Source organism: Homalodisca vitripennis, chromosome 2, assembly GCF_021130785.1.
Source record: "Homalodisca vitripennis isolate AUS2020 chromosome 2, UT_GWSS_2.1, whole genome shotgun sequence".
Classification (NCBI taxonomy): Eukaryota; Metazoa; Arthropoda; class Insecta; order Hemiptera; family Cicadellidae; genus Homalodisca; species Homalodisca vitripennis.
The window spans coordinates 215,723,650-215,747,378 of NC_060208.1; the positions used below are offsets into that span (position 1 = coordinate 215,723,650).

At 30.9% G+C, this 23,729-nt stretch overlaps 1 protein-coding gene across 1 annotated transcript in view; it reads right to left on the reverse strand.

Moving 5' to 3' along the window:
- LOC124355993 (procathepsin L-like) overlaps positions 1-20,919 on the reverse strand; it is a 37,358-nt gene extending 16,439 nt beyond the window's left edge. The window contains exons 1-3 of the mRNA XM_046807139.1: positions 20,836-20,919; positions 13,792-13,893; positions 11,050-11,202 (exon numbers count right to left, since the gene is read on the reverse strand). Coding sequence (XP_046663095.1) covers positions 11,050-11,202; positions 13,792-13,893; positions 20,836-20,919 — 339 coding nt within the window. The remainder of the gene's footprint in view (positions 1-11,049; positions 11,203-13,791; positions 13,894-20,835) is intronic.
- Positions 20,920-23,729: the final 2,810 nt, after the last annotated feature.

Genomic DNA, 23,729 nt, shown 5'->3' on the forward strand with positions numbered 1-23,729 from the left:
CAACTATGGTAGAGTCTTCAATGATTCGAGGTCTAAATGGTGTTGAAGATGGTAATTTTGGCAATTCAACTCTCAGATTCTGGAATCGAAATATCAGCAAATTGTCGTACAACTGGAACCAAATTCATCAAATTTTGATTATCACTTAAAACATTTTCAATTTTGCCCTCAACGTTTTTTATTGCAGAAGTTACAGGTTGATTGATTTTTTGAATAAGTTCTTGTTCTTCTTCATTTATTCGAATCTGTTCTTTAAATTCTTTGATTAATTTCTTTTCGATTTGATCAAGTTTTTTCGCTTCTTCAGAAGTTACGTTCGCCATTTATTTAGGAAAATTTTGAAACGTGGAACGTAAAAACGTGAACGTGGAACGTAAAACGTGAATGTGGAACGTAAAAACGTGAACGTGGAACGTAAAACGTGAACGTGGAACGTAAAATGTGAACGTGGAACGTAAAAACGTGAACGTGGAACGTAAAAACGTGAACGTGGAACGTAAAAACGTGAACGTGGAACGTAAAAACGTGAACGTGGAACGTAAATACCTGAACGTGGAACGTAAAAACGTGAACGTGGAACGTAAAACGTGAACGTAGAACGTAAAACGTGAACGAGAACGTGAACACGAAACGTGAAACGTGAACACGAAACGTGAAAACGTGGAACGTAAAACGTGGAACGTGAACAGATTTACCGTTTTTTCTGTTATTTTCATAATGTAAATAAAAAGTAAAGATAATGTAAAAATAATTGTAACAAATATTTTATCAAGTAGATTTGTCAGACCACTGAGCAGCATTTATGTTAGAAAATTTATTCAAATATTTTCCATTTTTAGGCTTCAAAGTTAGATTAATAGTTAAAAATCCATAGTCTTCTTTCCAAATTTTATCACATAATTCATTAAAGTGGTTAAAACTCATATCAGATCCCACATAATTGTTGTAAATTTTTCTCGAATAGTGATCATCTTGCTTAAAAACACACAACATATTCAGGTTATTTCTTATAACGTGTTTATCAACCTTTGAAAAGCATTGAGAAAAATAGATACAAGAGATATTTTTGTGACGAGACATTACGAAATATTCCTTAATAACGTCCTGATTTTCCAAAATACAATCATCAAAAACGATTAACGAATTGGGTTTACATTCGCTTAATGGAACTATGTCCTCAGAAGCATTATAAAAATGTGATATTTTTTTGTTTAAGTTTTTCTCAATATTTTCAAATCTTTCTTGTAATTTTTTATAGGCGTCTTGTTCTAAAGATTTACTAAAAACATACAAATTGGAATAAGGAATCAACCTATTGTAGATAAAATTCAATAATAAAGTTGTTTTTTCCACATCCACTTGAACCAACAATTAACAATCTGATTGGTTGATCTTTCTTATTTTCTTCAAACGTTTGAAGTTTTATCTGATCTTTTTGCTTTAAAAATTTCTCCATTTAAATAGAAGATTTTCATCTTGAAGCAACGCTTGCGAAAATGAAGCTGTTCAAGTTGACTTCAGAAAGCTCTCAATTATTTTTAAACTTGGAACATCCTATACACTTAGAGGAAGAATCAAATTATTTTATCGGTTTAAGCGGCTTTTATTCTGATAATTTTGTAATAAATATTAGTGAAAGTTTTCCTTATTGTATAGGATTTAGTGAGAAGAACGTAACAAAATATTATGGTTTAAACAAAGGATATTATACTTTCGATCAAATAAAAAATTCCCTTAAAAATTATCTGAAAACATTCAAACAATCAGATAAATCTTTAAACTTTGACGAAAACAAGTTTGAAATCCAAAAAAATTATCTCTCTAATAAAATTCAAATAAAATCACCAGTAAGAATAATGTTTTCAGCAATTATTGTAGATTTATTAGGGTTTGTTCAAAAAACTATTGAGCCAAATCAGGTATATTTAGGAAATAAAACGCCAAAATTTAGACCGTTCGATGTAATTGAAGTACATTGTAATCTCGTTGAACCTAGTTTTGAAAATCATACCGAACATCTTCACAAAGAATCTGAAATTTTGTACACTTTTTTTCCAAATGTTGCTTATGGATCAAAAATTAGTGAAAAACCGAATGAAATAGACTATATTCCAATTAGAAAAAATATGAAAAGAATTCAAAAAATCGTCTTAACTGTTCAAGACTCTGAGGGAAATTTATTAAATAATGAGAGTAAAACAACAATATATTTAAGATTGTCGAAAGAATGATGAATCAAGGGGGAACGAATCGTTCTTACCTTCAAATTTTCAAGAAAACAACTTTTGAATGTATAAATTACAGGAGTCTATCCCATAGACCCCTTAACAATCTTCATCCTGACCCTGTTTTTATCAATGAATCTGGACTTTATACTGAAATAAAAATTACTAGTTAAATTTCTTTTCTATCTAAATGGAGTCAGTTGTAGACCTACTCAATAATCAACTTACATTCAATAATAAAGACATTTGCACGATTGTTGACGAAAACAATGTAATCTGGTTTAAGGCTAAAGATGTTTGTGAAATATTAGGTTATGAAAAAACAAAAAACGCAATTAAATTAAATGTTGAAGATGATGACAAAATTCAATATTTTTACTTAAAAAACAAGGGGCTATTCGAATGGCCCCTTAACAATCTTCATCCTGACACTGTTTTTATCAATGAATCTGGACTTTATTCTTTAATTTTAAGATCACATAAAAAAGAGGCAAAAATCTTCAAAAATTGGGTTACAAAAGAAGTTTTAACCGAGTATTAGAAAATATGGCGAGTACAAACTTGAAAACGAAAATAAGCAGTTAAAAGATGAAATAAAACAGTTACAAATTAAAGATGAAATGAAATCATTGAAAATAGAGAATCAAGATTTGCGAATGGAATTAATGAAGAGAGATATGGTATGTAAAGATTTTGATAAGAAAAAACACCATGTTTTTGTATTAATTAAGAAGAATCACATGTGGGAATATCCTTATTACGTTATCAGAGCTCAGAAACGAGAAATACCAAACCGATTAAAACATCTAAAAATAAATTATCCTGAATTAGAGATTTTGTTCATTGATGACGAACCAAATTCTATCAATCTGTATAACCAAATGAAAGAATCTTTGAATATTTTATACAACGGAAATCATTTTACTACAAATATGACTGAATCTCGACTGATTTATAGAATATCTAAATTACACGATGAAAATGTTACTACATTTTATTAAACTCTCGAATTATGATATTTTGTTTGTAAATGTTTAGCATAACTAGGTAACCATCGTAGAATTTTTTTTTCATATTCACAAGGCATTTCGTTTTTATAACTTTCGCTGAAAATTTTTTTAGCACAATCTTTGCAAAAAGCATCTTTTCTATCTTTACTATACTGCCAGTTATTAAATTCAGAAATATTTTTAATTTCTTTACAAAAGTAACACTTTTTTCTTCTAAAGTTAATTTGTCCATTTTATCATATAATTCCTTACAATAACAGTCTTTTCTATTCTCTTCTTGACACTTTGTACATTTCTTTTGAGACTCCATTTATATAGAACAAATTATTACACGATGAAAATGTTAAACTCTTGAATTATGATATTTTGTTTGTAAATGTTTTTGATAATTATTTAACCATTTTATAGTTCTTCCACATTCACATTGAGTATCTTCATAATATAATCTATGGTGATTCTTCTTTACACAATCTTTACAATATGAGTCTTTCTTATCTCTACTATAGTGATGACTATTAAACTCTGAAATTTTTTTAGTTTCTTTACATTTAAGACATTCTTTCTCTTCCAAAGTTAATTTTTCTATTTTATCATACAGCTCTTTATGATACTTCCTATAACAATCTTTACAATTATAATTAATTCCATCTTTTCTATTCTTATCTTTATAAAATTCTTCAAAACCTTTTAATTCTTTGCACATTGAACATTTCTTTTGGGCCTCCATTTATATAGAAAAAATCTTTGACTTTCTCAATTCATATTCATAAAACTTTCCGGTTATTTCTTCATTATTTAAATCTTTTATACTATAAGTTACAGGATCTGTGTTATTAATTTGATAAATCACAAAGATTTCTCTTGACCAGTTGTTCTTATATTTGTTCGAAAATGTTTGTTTTTTACTAACAATTCTTACATGATCATTGACTTTAAATTTAGTTTTTATGTGAATTTCTGGTGGAATATACTTGAAAACGGTCTCTAATAACTCCTTTCTGCATCTTTATCTACGTCTTTGGGCTTCATTTTGATTGTGCTGTGAACTGTATCGTTATAATTGTTTACGATTTTTTGAAGAATATCGATCCATTTAAAGTTTTTATTAATCTCAAAAATTACTTTCATTCTCTCATTTTGAGTTCTGTTATATCTCTCTACAATACTTGATTTCTCTTCATTTTCAGTATGATAAATCTTAATGTTGTATTTTCTCAAAACATCGTTAAATTCTTTATTTTTAAACTCTAAACCCTTATCTGTATGAAGAAGATTCGGAGGTTTATGTCCGATCTTTATAGCATCTTTTACTATATCTTCGAAAGCTTTTGAAACATCCTTGCCGTTTTTTCTTTTGATAGCTCTTGACCAAGCATATTTTGAGAAAGTATCAATAACATTTAACATATACTTAAATCCATCATTTTGATCTGAATAGTTAGACATTATAACTAAATCTGCTGCCCATAAATCGTCAATTCCTAAAGTTATAATTTTTCTCTTTTTAAACTTTTTTCGTACTGGTGCATGAATTTCTCGAGCTTCAATCTCTATCTCATCTTTAGTCTTCAATTCTTGCTTAACAGGTTTTGGATTTGGATTCTTTATAAACTTACTCTTGTTTGTCTTACATTTTGAACATTTTGCAGCAATTCTATACAATCCATTTTGAGTTTGAACGATTTTTGAATCTATACTTTTCGTTTTTTTCTTGCATTTGTGGCAGTGAATCAAATCATCTTCCATTTACATGTCAAAGTTTCAAAGTTTATTTAACTCATCTAATATATTAGATTCCGCTTCATTTTTTATAGCCATAAGGTACTGTATCGATCTTATTTTCTAGGACAATTCTCTTATCATCTTTAGCGTTCAGTGCTAACTTGTTTATAGTAACGGTGTACAACTCATGTTTATAGCTTTTGATTACTGTCATCTCCCTAAATTCTTCTTTATCTTCGAACAAACATCTCTTCAAGTTTTCGATATTTATTGTTTTATTTACAACGCTTCTCTTAATTCCTTTACACCTAACTGGGTTTTTATCTAGATATTTGTACGAGTACATCTTAGACCTTAAACCACAAAATTCTTCTAAAACTTCGCTATTTAACTCATCTTTGAATTTCTCTTTTACCTTCTTATTTTTAGTAGTGAAACATTCGTGATCTTTTGGATAATCACTTGTATCAAAGTCATCTATATTTTCTTTAATAATTTTAAAAGGATCTCGTTTCAATTCTAGGAAATAACTGTCTGTATCCATGTAACACAGATTCAAATCTGGATCAAAATTCTTTAATTTGTTGTAATAAAACTCGTACATTAGCAATTTTGAGAGGTCGAGAACTGAAAATCCTATGTAAATCGGTTTGTTAAATTTAACCTTTTGTTTGTACATGTGACTCGCTATACAGTTGTCGTCAAAGATGTTAAAGAATATGAAATTTGTTTTCTTAGCTTGTTTCATTGAAAATTCTTCATTTCCAAGCTTAATATCACATCTGTTTCTCACATTTTCCATAGATTTTCCAAAAACTGAGTTGTTCATCAGCTTATAAAAGTCCTTTTCAAAGTCGCTTGTAGCTTTGGTTCTCATGTTTGTGTTAAAATCAATGTATTCTTTCATAAAAGGCTTCTGATCGAATGCAATAACTCTATTCACATGTTTCAAAATCATACCTTGTTCCAAATAGAACTTCAAATTTCTCGAATGAACAACGTATTCAGTTTTATCCAGTAGAGTTGTGCAAAGTTTGTTTTTAAAATGTTCTGGAGCAAGAGGTAAATCCTTGTGATGTTCGAGTAAATTTGTTGGATATCCAAGATCGACTTCGAGAATATAGCCATAATCTTCGTCGCCAGTGAGTTCTAAAATTGTTTCTTGCCACTCTTCTTTTGTATACGTTTTAGGATCCATCCACTTGATATCGCCGTATGGTAAACTTTGCATGAGGCCATACCCATAAAGGTTATTAGCATCGAGATAGAGTAAATAGTTTTTCGGGCTTTGTCTTATCAAAATCTTTTAAATATTTGTTATTTGCTTTCACATATCGTTTAATACATTGAGAAATGCCTCCGCGAATACCTTTTTCGATCATTAAATACATATCGTAATCGTGTATCAGTTGAAGCTCGATTTTAGTTAATTTTAACATAGCATCCCATGCAAGACTGGGAGCTGTTAGATAGTGTGCTGGATCAAGCTTATAGCAATTCAAACAAATATTCCTAAAATTTTCAAAGATATCAGCGAGCAATAGAACATCTTGAATGTTATAGAGATCAGAGTAATTTCCTAGATTTTTCTCTTTTAATTTGTTCCAAACATTTAAGTAGTGTTGAAAATCTTTCTCAGATATGCTCTCGTCTGTCAAAAGTGAATAGAAATCTTGAATTCTCAATTCTTCTGTGTAATCAAGTTTTTCAATACTGTCGATAAATTCATAGGGAAATATGCCTTTTCCAGATAGAATTTTAAAGATTTCTTCTTCGTCATTTGGCTGTCTTTTTAGAATTTCATTCAATATTCTTCCATCCTGTATAAAATGATTTGTATGTTTGAAGTCTTCTTTCTTTAGATTTTTCGCTAATTTTTCAATAGACGAGGCCATGAATCTAAATGTGTCCACGAAAGAGAATTTTATGAACTTTCTAGGTTTGTCACCATCAAACTCATACCCGTATCCAGAATTTACAGAATAATTTATATATCGTTCATCGGTGTTTGCAATCAAATCAACATTACCGTACTGTTTTGCCAATTCTTTTATGTACAAATGAGTATCGTAATTTGACATATTATGACAGAAAACTGGAATGTTTTTGTGGAAATTTCAAATTCAGATTGCAACATGCATGAGCTGCGCCTCGAAACTTGCCGGTCAAATGACAATGATCTCTTACTTTATTATAACTCTTATCTTTCCAACTATCAGGAGTAAAACCATACTGAATTGACTCAACATCATAAGCAGACCATTCACAGATATGACAAACGTTTGAATTTTGATACGAAATTTCTTCTTCTTCTGTCAATTTCATAGGTTTCATGTTCTTAGAATTATATTTTTTCGCTATGTATTTCGATAATTTATTGAGTTCTTCAAACAATTTTGTAGGAACATTTGGCAAATCTTCTTCATTTTTTGCTCGATAACATATCGGCTTGTACATACGATTGGTCACATTCGACACTAAATATAGAGTAAAACCATAAGGAATGTGCTTCTGAATCTTGGTTGTAGTCGATCTTTGTGGATTGTTCTTGCATGTCGGAATCTTTTCTAATATGCTCTCAAAATCCATATAAATAACGTAAGGATGGCTAAACTTCTTTTGATAATTAGTAAATGATGTTGTTTGACCTGGAAATGGCATAATTGGTTTACAAACTTCATGTTGCTTGCAAATTTCTAAATGATCTGTTAAATCTCCAGATTTGTAGAAATGGCTTAAACATCTTCTACAAAGAAATTTTCTTTCCTTATGCTTGGATAACTGAGAACTCACGAGTTTATTTAAATCGGTTATCAAAACATAATGAGATTTGTCTTCTTGTTTAACATACAATAAATCGATTTCTAACTCGGCATCATATTTTTCAGAAATTTGTAACGGAACAATATTGAGTTTCTCATCATAACTGTAGATATTTATAGACATTTTTGGATATTTGTACTTGGAATTGTGACTTCGTTTTTCAAATAATTGTATATCTTTTAAAGACATTGGATACTCAAAGCCCGAAAATATCTCGTCATTTACAAATTTCTCGTATTGCTTTGCTCTATCAGCATTCTTTTCAGGTTTTCCAATAGCACATCGGATAGAATAAACAAAACAGAAATCATCTTTATTTTTGATATTTACACAAGCTTTCTTTACCTTGATCTCTTGTGGTAAATCGATATATGATCCTGCGTTCATAAATTCGTGTTTATTAAGGCTCAAAACTAATTGTTTACAACTTTTGAATGTCCATCCAGAACCTCTATTTGGATGATTTGTCTGTTCTCGATGTGTTAATTTATTAAATTGCTTAGTAATAAAGTCGTTTTACGTCAAAGATTTCATCTGCTTTTATAGTAAAGTACATTGGACACGTTTGTGTTTCACCGTTCACTAAAGTTCTTTCGTATTCACATTCCAAAGAGAGATATCCTTTCATATTTTTAACATTCTCTTGAAATTTTTCTATTAAACTCTTAATTTCTGGCCTCATAATTGATAGATATTTGTAAATTGACATGGAATTATCGTTTAAATTTGTTAAAATGTATTGCTTGAAAAGACCGTGTATTGAGGATAAAACTTCAACATCTATGATATTTTCAGGTTTTTCGTTAAGAGTTTTGTCAATTTCTTCGATCATTTCAGACTTAGTTTTATCGTTTGTTTCAATGGACAATTTTTCAGCGATTGATTGAATTTTTTCATCATTAAATAGATTGAGATCTTTTTTATCTTCCTTAAAGTTTTTCTTTAATTCACGCAATTTTTCTATATTGTACATCTTTTCATGATCGACAATTTGATTTTCTTTAGCCCAAGTCCTCAAATAATTCAATTCTTTCTCATAAATGCCTTTGTATTTTAGATGAATTTTAGAATTATAATGTCTATCATAATGGTGTTCAAAAATGTCTTTTTTGCAGTATGGACATGACACCTTTTTCCTCTCCATTTAAATAGAAAAATTTATTTATCTAAATGGTGCTTGTAAACCAACGATTGCGCCTCTCACGGCGTGATATCACTACGGATATGACGCAGGCGAAGCGATTATCGTGATGGTCGGTCTGTAGTAGCACACCCGGAACTAAAATGTCGGTAATGCAGATTTGCTTTTAAGAATAAAAATTGTGTTCCCGTTTACTATTATAACATTTTCTTTTTCAAAATGTTAAATAATTTTACCTATTTTAAATATGCGTACATTTTGTTACTTGTAATTTTCAAATTATATTTTAAATTAATTTCTTAAATTTTTACTTCTCGATGGGCTGTTGTATTGTGTTGCTGAGTATATATGTCCGCGAATTCGGTTTGGTCGGTTAGGAAGTTTACTTCTGAACTGTTTCAATGCGAGTGGCCATAGCGGAGAAACACCAAGTTCAGAAGTATTCAGATCGTATTCCGGAACCATTTCTCTATCCGTATCTCGCTCTTCTCTCTCTCTAGCCTGAATATAGATCCTAGCATATAAACGGCAGAAGTGATCGTGTCATAGGCATAAAAAGAGAGGGAGAGAGAAAGAGACAGAGGGAGGAGAAAAGGTCGACCGAGAAATGGTTTTGCACTTTTTGACTTTGAATTTTTTCTATTTAAATGGAGTTCTTGAAGGAGTTAAATGATATTGGAGAATGTAAGTTTAAAGAGTATAAGAAGTTAAATGAATTGGAAGAAAGGAAGAAACATAGAATCTTGAATTTGGAGAAAATGAAAGATAAATTCGGGTTTACAATAATTGCCGAGTTGGAAGATTGTAAAGTACACTTGCCGAACAGATTTTTGACTGTTTTGGATGAGAAAAAGATTAAAGAATTAAACAAAAATGAAAAATTACACTTGGTTGTTACTGGAAAGAAGACTATTAAAGATAAAGAAATTATAACAATTAACTTTGTAGAATAAAGTCTTAACTCTAAAACTTGCAGGCCCTCCCCACGTCATAGTACTGTTTTGATAACCATAGTTGGTGTCTTTCTTCATAGGAATCACATGGAATATTATCTACAGTAATACGTTTTGTTTCACACAAAATGTGGCTATATTCTATAAGAAAAATTCTATAATGCTCTTTAATGAATTGTGTTGATAAATCTTGATACTTACAAAAATTCCTAAGAAATTCATCAATTAAGTCTTGATTATCTTGAAAGAACGTATAATATGGGAAAAATTTCATAAAAAAACGATGAAAACTCTCTGTTTGTTTATTTTTTACTTTCTTTTCAATATCTTTCGTAATTATATTAAATATATAATCCCTTATTTTTTTTCGTTTTTTGTGTGTACACGTGTGCAGTTTTCGTTCTTTCTGCAAAAGACTCTACAAGTTCTTTGAATTCTGTATCATTTAAGGAAAGTATCGAAGACGGTATCAACTGTTGTTGAAAATAAACCGGCAATTCACTGAATTCATCTTTGTTGCACTGTTTTAATGCTAGAAATTGTAGAGACTTTGGTGAGTTCATGTTGTTTATTTAGTAGAAAAGTTTTTTATTAAAGTACAGTATGTTTTTAGTAAAAATGTTTTAAATTGATTAAATTTTATTAAGATTTCGAAGATTTTTCCTTTATTCGTAGCAGATTTGACAACATTTTACAAAGCACAGCTTAAGAAAGTAGAAGCAAACAGCTGTAGATTTGGTTAATTTTTCATTCCACAGAGTAGATAGTAATGTACCGATCGCTTTTGGAGACGAACGACTGTAGATTCGGTTAATTTTTCATTGAGATTTGCTGTGTTATTTCTCAGCTTCCTTTATGGTACATTGAACAGTATTTTACATTGATTTACCGTCTGTCCCAAAAGTGAGCTAGAAACCCCATATTCATATCTACTTACTTATAAATATAAGTAATTCGATTCCACCGTATTTGTAAAATATTACTTTTAATTTAAACATGTACTGAAAATGTCGTCGTTATATGCGCTTTTTAAATTAAAATCAACGTATTAAAAAAGCATAAAGCATTGGTTTGAGATATTTAATAAAATTTTATCTCACATAAATTAGATATTATCATATCTCATAGCATCCTATCATTATTTGCTGAAAACATCTGAGTGTTTATTTACTTACCAAATCGGAAAATTTATTGATTTCTACATCAAAAGTAACTTCACCATTTTCAAACTTTTCATTGTGCTCTCGTACAAACTGCAGGTTTTCCAAGAAAATGTTCTTTCTTTTCAGTTCTTCTTCTGGTGTATCGTATTCTCTTTCGTGGGCCACCTAAATAAAAAGTTTCTATTAGATTTTAAATACCAACAATTTGAACTTTTAATATAACCTAACCTTTACATATACCATTTTTAGTGTCTATAGCTGTAAATAAATACCTTTGTTTGAATATTTTACAAATGTGACTTCAATGCAACGTACATTTATGCAATAGAATTGAAATTTAAAAAATGTATTAAATCTTTATTTGATACAATATTCTGTTGAAACATATAGTATAAGCTAACTAGATTTTTAAAGTAACAGATATCATAAGCTAATATTGCTAATTTATTTCATTTCAAGTAATAAAAGGAGAACTATTTCATAGAATATTTTCACAGGGTGTTTACTAAAGGTGTTCCAATATTGTAGTATTTTGTTCTTTAGTTTTCCGTCTATCTGCCTGTATGTGATTTTTACCAATAAAGTTATATTTTTTATACCAGTAAAGATAAAGTTATGCAACTTTGCAGTTGTGTGAACCTTTTGTGTACCCATTTGAGAAAAGAATATGAACAAATTATCTGTAACCGTTTCAAAATAGCGGCCAATTATAAATTTTGATGTTAAATTCTGCCAAATCGATACTCTGTATGAAGATTTTATAAGAATAATAAAAATTTACAAATTATTCTACATAATAAAGGCTTTCTTCTTATATATTTTTATTATTAGAACGTTTAAATTCATGTATAACCAGTGGCGTAGCAAAAGGGGACGGCCGGGGGCTAGCCGCACCGGTGCCTACCTTTTTTGGGGTGACACCCACCTAGTCTTCCAACTTTAAGAACAATGTACAAACAAACAAAAAATAAATCTCTAGCACAAAAATGTCATTTTCGGGGATTCCCCCACTAGCACTAGCTCAACTCTATGTATAATTCGGGGATTCCCACGCAAGAGGCTGACGCTGTCGTGGGGGATTCCCCGTCCAGTACTTGTGATCTTTGACCTTTCAGTTGAAACATTTCTCATTTGTTTCGTGAAGTGTGTTGTGATTGGTTGGCGTGAATTGATAAACGTGTATTATTATATAGTGATAGATAATAGAAAAAAATTACATCCTGACCTTTATCATATAAAATTTATTGCTTTTTACTTTCGAAAGGGTGACACCACCAACTTCAGCACCGGGTGCCACCCAAGGTAGCTACGCCACTGTGTATAACTACGCTACATACTATATTATTATAAGTCTAGTGGTTTCTTACTGTTTACATTACTCTTGTTACACGTAATTAAGAAAGATTTTGTTGAAAAAAATATATACAATATAAATTTTCTTAAAGCTATTTATATATGTTTGTATTATTTTTAAGAAATTGCATATTACTCTACAAAAAATACTTCATAACCTTATTATTAAGACGTACTACATGCATATAAAACTATGTTATATACTATAATATTATTAGTGTAGTGGTTGATTACTGTTTTCCTTACTCTAGTTCAACAGAGCTTTGATGAAAACAGTTTATCACGCATATGTACAATCATTATTACAATTTGGTATTATTTTATTGGGGTGGAGCATATAAAACTATTCGTCTACCATTATATACTTCACTGAAAGCCATTATGAAAGCGGCATTACAAAAACCAACTAATTACTCTTCTGAATTATTATTTAATGAGTTCAAGGTTTTTAATATAACTCAGTTACATGCAAGAACAATAATCTTATATATTTTTAAAATTGAAGAAAATATTTTTTTTAACCAACCACTTATACGTTACAAGAACACAGATTAACTCGGGTATTAAAACAACAAGAATCAATAAATCTATAAATTTTACAGACACTTATTATATAGAGCCTGTGTGTTGTGCGTGCGTACGTGTGTGTGTGTGTGTGTGTGTGTGTGTGTGTGTGTGTGTGTCGATGTATCGCAAATTAGGTGGTACTAGGTAAACCTTGTGATTGTGTCTGTTTCTGAAATCAATCATGCGTGGAATGTTTGCTATTTGGAAATAAGTTACGCAGAGCAAACTATTTATGCCCTTAATGAATTATAATTCTACTACATATTTGTACCTTGCTATACTTGGAGCCACAGTCTGTGCGGCCAGATATATTGCTTCTATTATTTCCACTTCAAAACCAAAGAATGTGTAAAAGTTGCTGTTCATTATTTTAAATATATCACTTAGTTAAATGAATGTGGACTGATTGGACTCGACTGTCGCGCACAGGTTACGACCCATGCGAGCATCTTATTCCTATAATCAGTTACTATGGATGTTTAATGTGTTGTTTATGGCTGGAAATAAATGTATTTCTTTTTTTCTTTAAACAGAAACATTTTATATAGACCTAGTTGATTTCACTTTGATCTATCCAATGAAACTACAGCAAGTAGTATGTGTATAGTGCTGTTACAGTAATATTGTTAAGAACTTTAATAATTTTTATTAATATAATCTAACTGCAGTTGGAGACAGCTGTATATCCTCCAACTCTTGTCCTACTCTACTCCTACGAGGCATAGTTCCGTCTGATTATAAACACGAGATCATAATCATGCTTTGAGGGAAAGAGTGCACTATGTTCTATACAATTCTACATAACCTTCGTGGTCTAAATGTATTCTGTATTACCTTGAACAGTTCCCATTGGGCATGATCTTCCTCGGACACTTCCAGAGGATGTGAGAGGGCGACGACCACCAGGGCAGAGAGAAGTAAGAGTTTCATGTTCACCTGGAAATGACAATTTGATCTTCAATTTGTTATCAGATAACAGCCTCTGCATAATTTTATTCTATTGGTCTAAATAATACGCTATTGGTGTCGAAAACAAAACCTTTCTTTTTATGAAATATATTTTTAGAACTTTATATATTAAAACGATCGCTGTTGAACCTGAACACTAACAAAACTAAGAAGAAAAATTAAATTTTGAATTCAGGTTCAGATTTTACCAAAGTAGTTTTATATTTATCATAAAACTTAAAAAACATTGTCACCACAAATTGTTTGTTCTTGTGAAATACATTAATACCTTTAATTATAATATATGTCATGTAATAAAAGTTAGTGATATCAAATTATATTACGAGTAAGTATATTCTATTTAGGTTTTATGCTAATCGCCAAGAAACCTTTACAACACTACAAACAAACAAAAACAGTTTCATTGGATTTATATTGTAGAGAAATATTGTATGAAAAGTGCAATGAAGAAACCAACCACACTTACCGTAAACTGTCTGGACCTCAGGACTCTGTAAACGATGTGTAGTGGATTTTATCGAACGTCCATTTTATATTGAGTTTTGGGTCAGATGGCCTCCAAGCATTATCTTGAGTGCGATAGAAAATTCCCAAATACTCTTTAAAAATACATCAGTCAAGAGCACTTCACAAATCTACTCTTTATCTGTACCGGACCTGACAAGTGAGGACGATATTCTCTGGGCTAATACGCTATAGGTTCGCTAAGGTGTGACCAAAGTGTTGAGTAAACAAGATCTAACATTTCCTCTATTGTCTAGGAAGATAAACATACTCATGGTTTTTACCATTACAGCTAACAGAACACTAATAATAACACCAGACAAAATACCAACACTCAGATATTTAATTTCGTAGAATGAAGTCCTTCATTATAAGACCATAGCCAACTTTACTTTAAACCTTTCAGTATACGTAACTGAAACATATTATCTAGCTGCACTATTTGAGAGAGAGGACTGCTTAGTATTCCTAAATTGTTCCAAAATATATTTTACACAAATATAATTTTAAAATTAATTATAAACTTTGTATTGTATAAGCTGAAAAAATATATATATATTTTTAACCTGTGAGTTTTCACAGGTTAAAAATTATTATTTTTACATGAATTACATTATTTTTTAAGGTAATAAAATTATCCCAAAAATTATAAATGATCATTTATTTATTTTTTAAATAAGTACATTTTTGACTCATTTCAATCAATGAGTGTAACGTATATGTATCTCCAATGAATATAAAATATTCTACTCATATATAGATTTTACATTGATTCTAAATAGTCTTCCGAGGCACTCTTACAGTGTCTCACGAAGTTCTCTTACGAAGCAAGCTCACAAAGCTCTCTTACGAAGCTCTTTTACGAAGCACTCTCTCGAAACAGATTTGACATCGTATGTAATAGATAGTACATTGATCGGAAGCATATTTGAAAAACATTTGTACTCGATTATTCTTTGATGCCATATAGATTTGATAATTTTCTTTATAGACTAGATTCTAAACAGATTTTACACTAAATATAAGAGATTTGCAGTAACAGATTTTTCATTGTTTTTTTTTAGAAATTGTTGACTTTTTATATTTACTTGATGTTATAAAATTATTCCACACAACAAATATTTTCTAATATAAATGTCTCTCGTAATAAATGGACTTACAAGACTTGAATGAAGTTGGTAATTTAAATTTTAAAGAATAAAAGAAATTAATTGTTTTATAAGAAATATAACATTGTGAATTTCTAGAAAACCAAAGATACATATGGATTAACTAACGATCATTGCAGAACTGATTTCAAAGTTCATTTGCCAAATTAATTTCTAAAAGTTCCAGATGATAAAAAAAAGAAATGATAAATTATACTTAAAAGTTACTGGAAAAAAACTATTAAAGGTAAAGAATGCGGCACTATTAACCTCGTAGAATATCCATTTTTAATTGATTGTTAAAATATTTTAAAGAGTTTTCATTCGATTTTCAGATTGTTCATTAAAAACAGGTTAAGCGAAATTATAACCAAACCTGAACAGTTATAGATTCCTTAATTTTTTTCATTGCCTTTATTGTTTGATTTTCTCAGATTCGTGTATGGTCCTTTGAAGAGTATTTTATTCTTAATTTCTGTTTACCACCTAAAGTGCGCTAGAATCCCCATATCCATATCTACTTTATATATAAATATATTAAACATTAAACATATACACGGTTTAGCATATTCAATTTAAGTTTATTTAAATAACAATTCACTATTCATACAAAGCTACTAGTTTTTTAGTTGTTCTTCCATGAAACCATAATATTAATTTTCCAAAGTATAAAGGTAAAATGTTTTGTGAGATTTGTTTTATTACCACCAGGCAACCAAGTGTAACGAAAATATAAGTAACCATTTATTTTTCATTGTGTAACGTTTTGAAACATATTTTTTATATTCTCATTCACATTTTCATTGAAATAAACACATATTTACTAAAATATGGAGACATTCAATCAATGTTATAAATTTGAAAGGAACATTTTGGTTTGTTTTGCTTTTACGTAAACAATTCAACGACCTGCTAAAATTTTACATTGGTATTCTTAGGGTTCCTGCTATGAATATAGGTCAAGGAAAATTCCATCTTAATCTCTAAAGTTGAGAAATATTCATTTACAAAGTTTGTTAAATATAATTGAACACAATTAATTTAATATAAAAATTGTACTGTGACAACGCTTAATTTGTTTTATTTATTTATTTCCAACTGTAAATGTATGTCCATTTATAGTCTTCAAACCATAGAGTAAACTTGAAAGTAACACTTACTATTGATTCAACGTTTCCTCCAGATATTGAAATAGGAAATTGAAGTAAATATATACTTTTAAACCGCACATCTTCGCAACATTAGGAACGCGGGGCATATATCAAAGACAAAGTTACTGTCTAGATTATACTGTACATTTTAAGACCTTTATAAAATCAATCTTAGTTGTTACATGACAGAAGTAAGCTTCTTAGAACTGTGTATGTATATATTTTCTTGATTGGGGCAACAAAGCGACCTTAAATATAGCACCGAAAATGCCTTACACCGGAAGTAAATTACAATAGTTGAAATTAGACGCTATATGACTGAAGTAGACTTCTCAGACCTGTGTGAGTATATAACTGATAGATGAAATAAGGAAGATTCTACGATGGTGTGAAATGTGTACTAACTGTTGCGAATCAGAAGTGCACATGCGTGTAGCCAAAAATAAAAAAAAACACTCGCGATTTCGATTAAAATATAGTTAGTTCTTTTGCTATAGAATCGGATCAGCAATTAATTTGAAATGATGGTTCTAATTTCTTTCTAGTGAAATCCAACAATTCCCATAAAATGAATGCACACATTATTTTAGTCGGAACATTCTGATAGATTCACCCATTGTGAATGTCCACACATGCGTGTAGGTTTGCCGACGCATCTGGATAACTGTTTGAAGTAAAGGTGTTAGATCTAATACCAACTTTATTCTGCAGACTAGGGATCCATATCCAGAGGTGTAATGTTCCAAAGAAACTCCGTGTACTGAAAGTAGATTAAGCATTCTGGAATTAGTCGGTTGTTAATTGAAATAGGATGTTCTGCGCTAAGCATGTGCATATTTTAATGATTAGAGCATCGAATCAAAGTAAATACAATTAAAATTAACGGAAAGTAAATTTCAACAGTCGCAAGTGGGCGCTTTTTTAACTATGCCTCTTAGTCCTACGTGTGTATAGTTTCTTGATCACTGCAGGAAATCAAACCCACATATCCCAAAGTAAATACCTTGTATTAGTAGCATCAAATGTACAAAGTTGTAGCCTTATTTAGGTGTATTATGTAGAACATATATTTTCTTAAACCTGTTCCTCGTTAATGGTTAGTATTAATCTTCTATGGTGTAATTGGATTTTAATTCTTGGCAGAATAATAACCTATATGACACGTGAAGTAATCTTTTCCATATTGATCTTAATAGCTAAACTGGTAGCTGCCGAGCAAGTCCAGGCGCGCCTTATCCCTAAGTAAAATTATAAACTTTCTTAATATAAATGAGGCCTTCCACGCGAAATATTATATTTTAAATTTATTATATTAGTAAAATTGTAAATGTAAAGTTACCCATATTGAATGTATAAAACTTGCAGTGTTGTGTTTCTGACGAGACTTTTTTATTATAAGTTTTCTCGATAAATACTTAATCCCGTCTCGATTTAGTTTTAGATGAGTTTTTAAAGTATTATCTTTAGACCTACAGCGATTCGTTTTTGAGGACTACTCTAATTCTTATCTTTCTTTTTGTGACTACAGCTGCAATATCGAGCCAAAATGATGACGAGCCAGGCGTGTGGGTTTACATCGACATGAAGGGAAATCACCTGTCCAGTTTTATTAAACTATTAAGTTCGTATGCCAAATTCCCAAAGAATATTGGAACCATTACGGCAACCCTCCACATATAATTTTAGCAACGTGACAAGTCATACTTTTATTTAACATATAAGATAGTGCTTGTAGTTAATATTTACTATATTAAACTTGTAAATACATTTTGCATACTGATTTTTTATTACTACGACCTCAGAGATGTCCACCCCAATGTGTTTTGTCCATTTGGTACAAAGTTTTTGACAAAAATAGGCTTCCCAAACCCACATATGTGTACAAACAGAGTATTTCGTACTAAGGTACTTTTAAACATTTTCTTTAAACTAGTACTGCTAAATCTCACACAAAAAGAGAAATGAGATCCAGTTGCAAATTCAGTTAATCTCGCGAACCTTCTAACGGAAAGATTTTTTGTTATGGTGGTTTTATATTTATGATTTGTTTGTGATGTATTTATTTTGATTAATATGGAGTAAGCGTATCACCACGATTCAAGGTTCTGATTATGCCACTTTTCTGGTGAAACTTTTTGCCATCATCAAGCTTCGAAAAATCAAAAGGTATTAAGGCTGTTGGTGTTAATGTAAAACACTAAATAAAAAACTAGTTATTCGAAAATGTTCTGAAATTAAAATTGAACGTGTCTACTGTTGAATTGACGCTACGTTTAGAATAGAAAGGGAACCTGAAGATCAGCTCCAAGGGAAAGAAGGATAACTGGACATGGAGTTTGATATATACTGTGATGGTTACATCAAGAAATACAACATTTAACAAAGTACGAGATGTATATTTATTACACATGCCGGATTTTAGTAATATCAATCCCTCTGCGTGGCTTTTACCATGGTTTAAAATTAAATTTACTTTTAAATAAATGCCTAGAGCCTAGTTTTATAATGTACGCGTATTCGATGCATAGTATGTTTTACAATGAGTGTCCCAACCTGTAGGTAAATATATGAGCCCACTGATAAACGTACAAGTTGCAACCAGCCACGTTATATTAGCACATCATGCTTCTTATAGTAATCAAGTGTATTAAACGTATTAAATATATTTTAACCTAATAAATAACCTGTATCATGGCTTTGCTGTAAACGTATTGTAAACTAAGTGTTACACTAAGTTAGTTTATTCGGGTTCTGACTGTAAATCCAACCTATTATTAAATGAATACCAGACGATATTAAACAATGTCATCTATTTCTCATGAGTTTGACTGATTTATGATCTGATACATCCTGATGTAGTCATCAATCATCGTCTTATTGTCCTTTCATTGTGATCGCGATCGCCCTTGTTCAGAAACATCTGGCTTTTGCTCTCTCTCTCTTTTGATATTTCATACTGTTCTATATATACATACAACAGAAGTTATCAATCATATATTTTGCCATGAAATAAATTATTGCCGTTTATTCTTTTTTTATTCTTATTAATAGTATATTTAATTAATAATATTAATTGTATCATTTAATAACTCAAAAGCAAATACAATTTTAAAAAGGTGGATGTCGGAGATATATTTAGTTAATCCAAACTACATACCTAATTATTAAATATATTTAATTATTTTCTCGTCAATTCATTGCAGTAAGGAGAGATACATATCAAATATTTATACCATTAAACATAGTTTAGTGTTCATTAAATTAGAGTAAGTGGCAATAGCCAAATTTAATTTCAGTAAACATTGAATCACAAAAAGTACTTGCTCCACCGGGACTCGAACCCGGATCTCTCATTTGCCGGGTGAATGTGCTACCATTACACAACAGAGCCCTACCTTTATACGATTCAATTATATTGCACTTGGGCCGTTTCTTTCCAATGTGTGTTTAAATAACCAAACTAACATATGATCGGGAGACCAAATACCTGTCAAATGACTTTTATTTATATTCATTAAATTTGTATAAGTGGCAATAGCCTAATTTAATTTCAATAAATTAATACTTTTTGTGATTCAATGTTTATTGAAATTATATATATATATATATATATATATATATATATATATATATAATATATATATATATATAAATCTTTGACAGCAACTGGCAGCCGAACATGTGTGAAACTGCATTGTATCTGGCGGCCTGTGCATGCAGCGGCCGTATACGGCCACCAAATGATTATTCCGTGTCAATGTTTACTTGCCATACTGTAAGCCTGATCAAACTATACCATTCTGTACCTTACATTATTACCCTTAACTACGACACTTCAAATAATTCTAGAATATTAAGAGGTTTCAAATAAATGAAAATTTACAAATCTACTCGGCCGCCAGATAGTTTTAAAATATTGACGGCGTATATTTTTTAGTTCTGAGGATTCCCGCTCACCTGACGTTAACGGCGCTGCTATCGTCTCGTATTTGCTCAGCGTATATTTATTGTAAATCTTTGCGGTTGTCTGGATGCCGGGAGTTTGGCAACGCCGCGTCGCACTCTGGCTCTTGTAATTCACCCGATGTGGAGTCCTACTGTCTTACGTGGGAGTATGGAGCGGCGCGAGGCTTGCGCTTTCTTTTCAGGATTTGCACATAGTTGTCTTGAGCAGGGTGTCTAAAGAACATGGATAATCCTTTCGCTGAATTATAAAACTTTTTAATTTTCGTCTAATTTAGATTAAATTTAAGAACAAAGTAACACTTAAATAAATTAAGAACACACCAGGTTCTAAACCCCAAATACAATCAAATACTGGTATTATTAGACTAGCAGTTACCCACAGCATCGCTAGCAATTTATAAAATCGAAGGGCGTAGCTTTCCTAATAAATGCATCTATGATATAATATGATAGAGCAATATGATAGTAGGAATTCATCTAGTCCTACTTATGATTTTAGGTTCCGTAGTTAAGAGATCCAAAAGTTAAATTAAACTATTATTGATTCAGATTTTGTTTATATGTCTAGTTTAAATCAATTACATTTCTGAAGCCGCAGTTTAGTTTGTTTACTCTAATGCTCTGATAATATTTTTTACTGTGATAACATTTATTACTGTGTTATAACCACCATAGAACTTTAATAGATTATATATATTTATATTGTCTGACAATGTCTATTGTACCTGTGTGTATTTAACGACAATAAATCTTCTTGATTCTTGATTCTTGATTCTTGATAAATAGAATATAAACATATAGCAGACTCGGAAACCCATTTCGGTCTAATAGCGTCTGCGTCCGGTTAAGATATCTTCAGTGACATAAGTTAAGTTGATCTTGTTGCCCTAATTTCTTGATTTTGATCAATATGCACACGTTTATACATAAATATAAATATATACATACATATAATGAAATTACTCATTTTTCGAAGGGTCTTCATCACTGCAAATGTATTTCTGAAATGACCCATAAGTGAAAATATGGAGACGTCTCCCTCAGGAATAGCACTACAGTGGATCTCTAACAGAGTATCATAATATGAACAATAATTTACTGAAAGAACAGAATATTTAGTCATTAATTATTCATTGAATAGGTTTCATTGGTCAGGGATAAGGTTATCTAGGCCAATGAGAGATAATGACTGAGCTCCGGACTGCCAGGGTTCAGTGAAATGAAATAGAAATTCCTGTATTTATACAGGCAAAGTTAGGGCCGCATGGCTCTTCTTACACTTAACCTGCGACAACTTAAAATTTAAAACATTATATAAATATTACCTTTAGAATAAAAAAATGAAATAATTACATTTAAACAATGTGGTGAAATTAATATAATACTTTAACATGTTAAAATTAAAATTTATCTAACTAATAAATTAACTACTTCTGTTATTCTTAAAACACATAAAATAAAATTATACTTTTAATATACAAATAAATTAAAGTATTTATTGTTAATACTTCACACACAATTTCACATTCATCTCTCTGCCAATGTCACGCCCACAGCATCTCAGAACGGACTTGCCTAAGCTAACCGCTTAAGGTACATATTTTTCACTTTCGCCACAAACCGGGAACAGCTATGGGTGGAAGTAATTGTTTGGCTTGTAACCTACAAGCCATCACATAGATTGATTTATCAACTGCAGTCCTGCGCTGAGGCATTCTCAAAATGTATGAGCCAGAGCGAGTGCTTCTTACACCTGCATAAGACCCAGATTTAAAATATTCAGAAAAATATCTTGGAAAACCACATTTCAATATTGAATGAACTAGTTTTAGAATTGTATGGATCTTTGATCTTTTAATTTTATAATATTTGACTGAATATTAAACGGTGTGATGTGTTGCTCACGTCTCAAATCGTAAACGCAGTTTCTCACTAAGTACTATGGTCATATCATTGATCACGGAGTTACAGTAATTTAAATGTGGAAGAACAAGTGATTTAGTCAAGAGCAGTTTGATATGTTTTGGTAAAAATCGCTTTAATCATTTGAGTGAGTGAATAGATGGGAAAACCCGTTTAAAATCTCCGGAACAGCGTTAGTTCAAGTCAAAGTCGAGTTTATAGTCAAACGAAGATCTTTCACCTTGTAGTACGGCAGAGCGTTACCATTTACAGTTAACGTTTCAATAGTATTCAAGTTTATTGAGTTTCATATACGAGAGGGACAAATAATGATTGGTTTCATTTTTGTATGGTTTAGTCTCAGGCCATGATATTTTGACCACATAACGATGTTTTTAATGTCACTATTGATTTTGGTGATACATTCATTAATGGAGTCAATTTTAAAGTGTAAATAGATTTGCAGGTCATCAGCATACATGTGATATGAGCTATGTTTAAGTAGAGAATGAATGCTGTTCACGTACGGCACGGATAATACAGGACCAAGAATCTATCCCTGTGGCACTCCACAAGTAACAACTTCCCAGTCCGAAGTCATTTCATCCACCTTTACACATTGCTGTCTCTCTGACAGATACGATCTCAGCCAAGTAAGGCTCATAAATGACTAGAAAACCCTATTAGCCTTAGTTTAGCTAACAATACGCTGTCGAAAGCTTTTGAAAATTGAAAATATTGAGAATTAGTCCCTGACTGTGAGTTTAATGTCATCCGTCACTTTTAAAAGTGTAGTTTCCGTACTGTTGTTAGTGCGAAAACCAAATTGATAGTCACTTAATATGTAGTTGTAAGATAGATATTCATTGAGCTGGCAGTGCACAATTCTCTCTAGGCTTTTAGATAATGCAGGAAGAATATTTATCGGCCTATAATATGAACATGATGCTGGTGCTGAAATCTTATTAAGCAGACTTATAATACTGGACTGTGAGAGACTGGGAGCAAGGAGAAGGGCTGTTTTCGGTGATAAACAACCAGGCGACGAACCAGATGCTAGTATCGGGGAAAAGCTTCTTAGCCTAATTAAAGGCACAAAGATAGGCTTACCCCTCTAACATCAAAGGGGCAC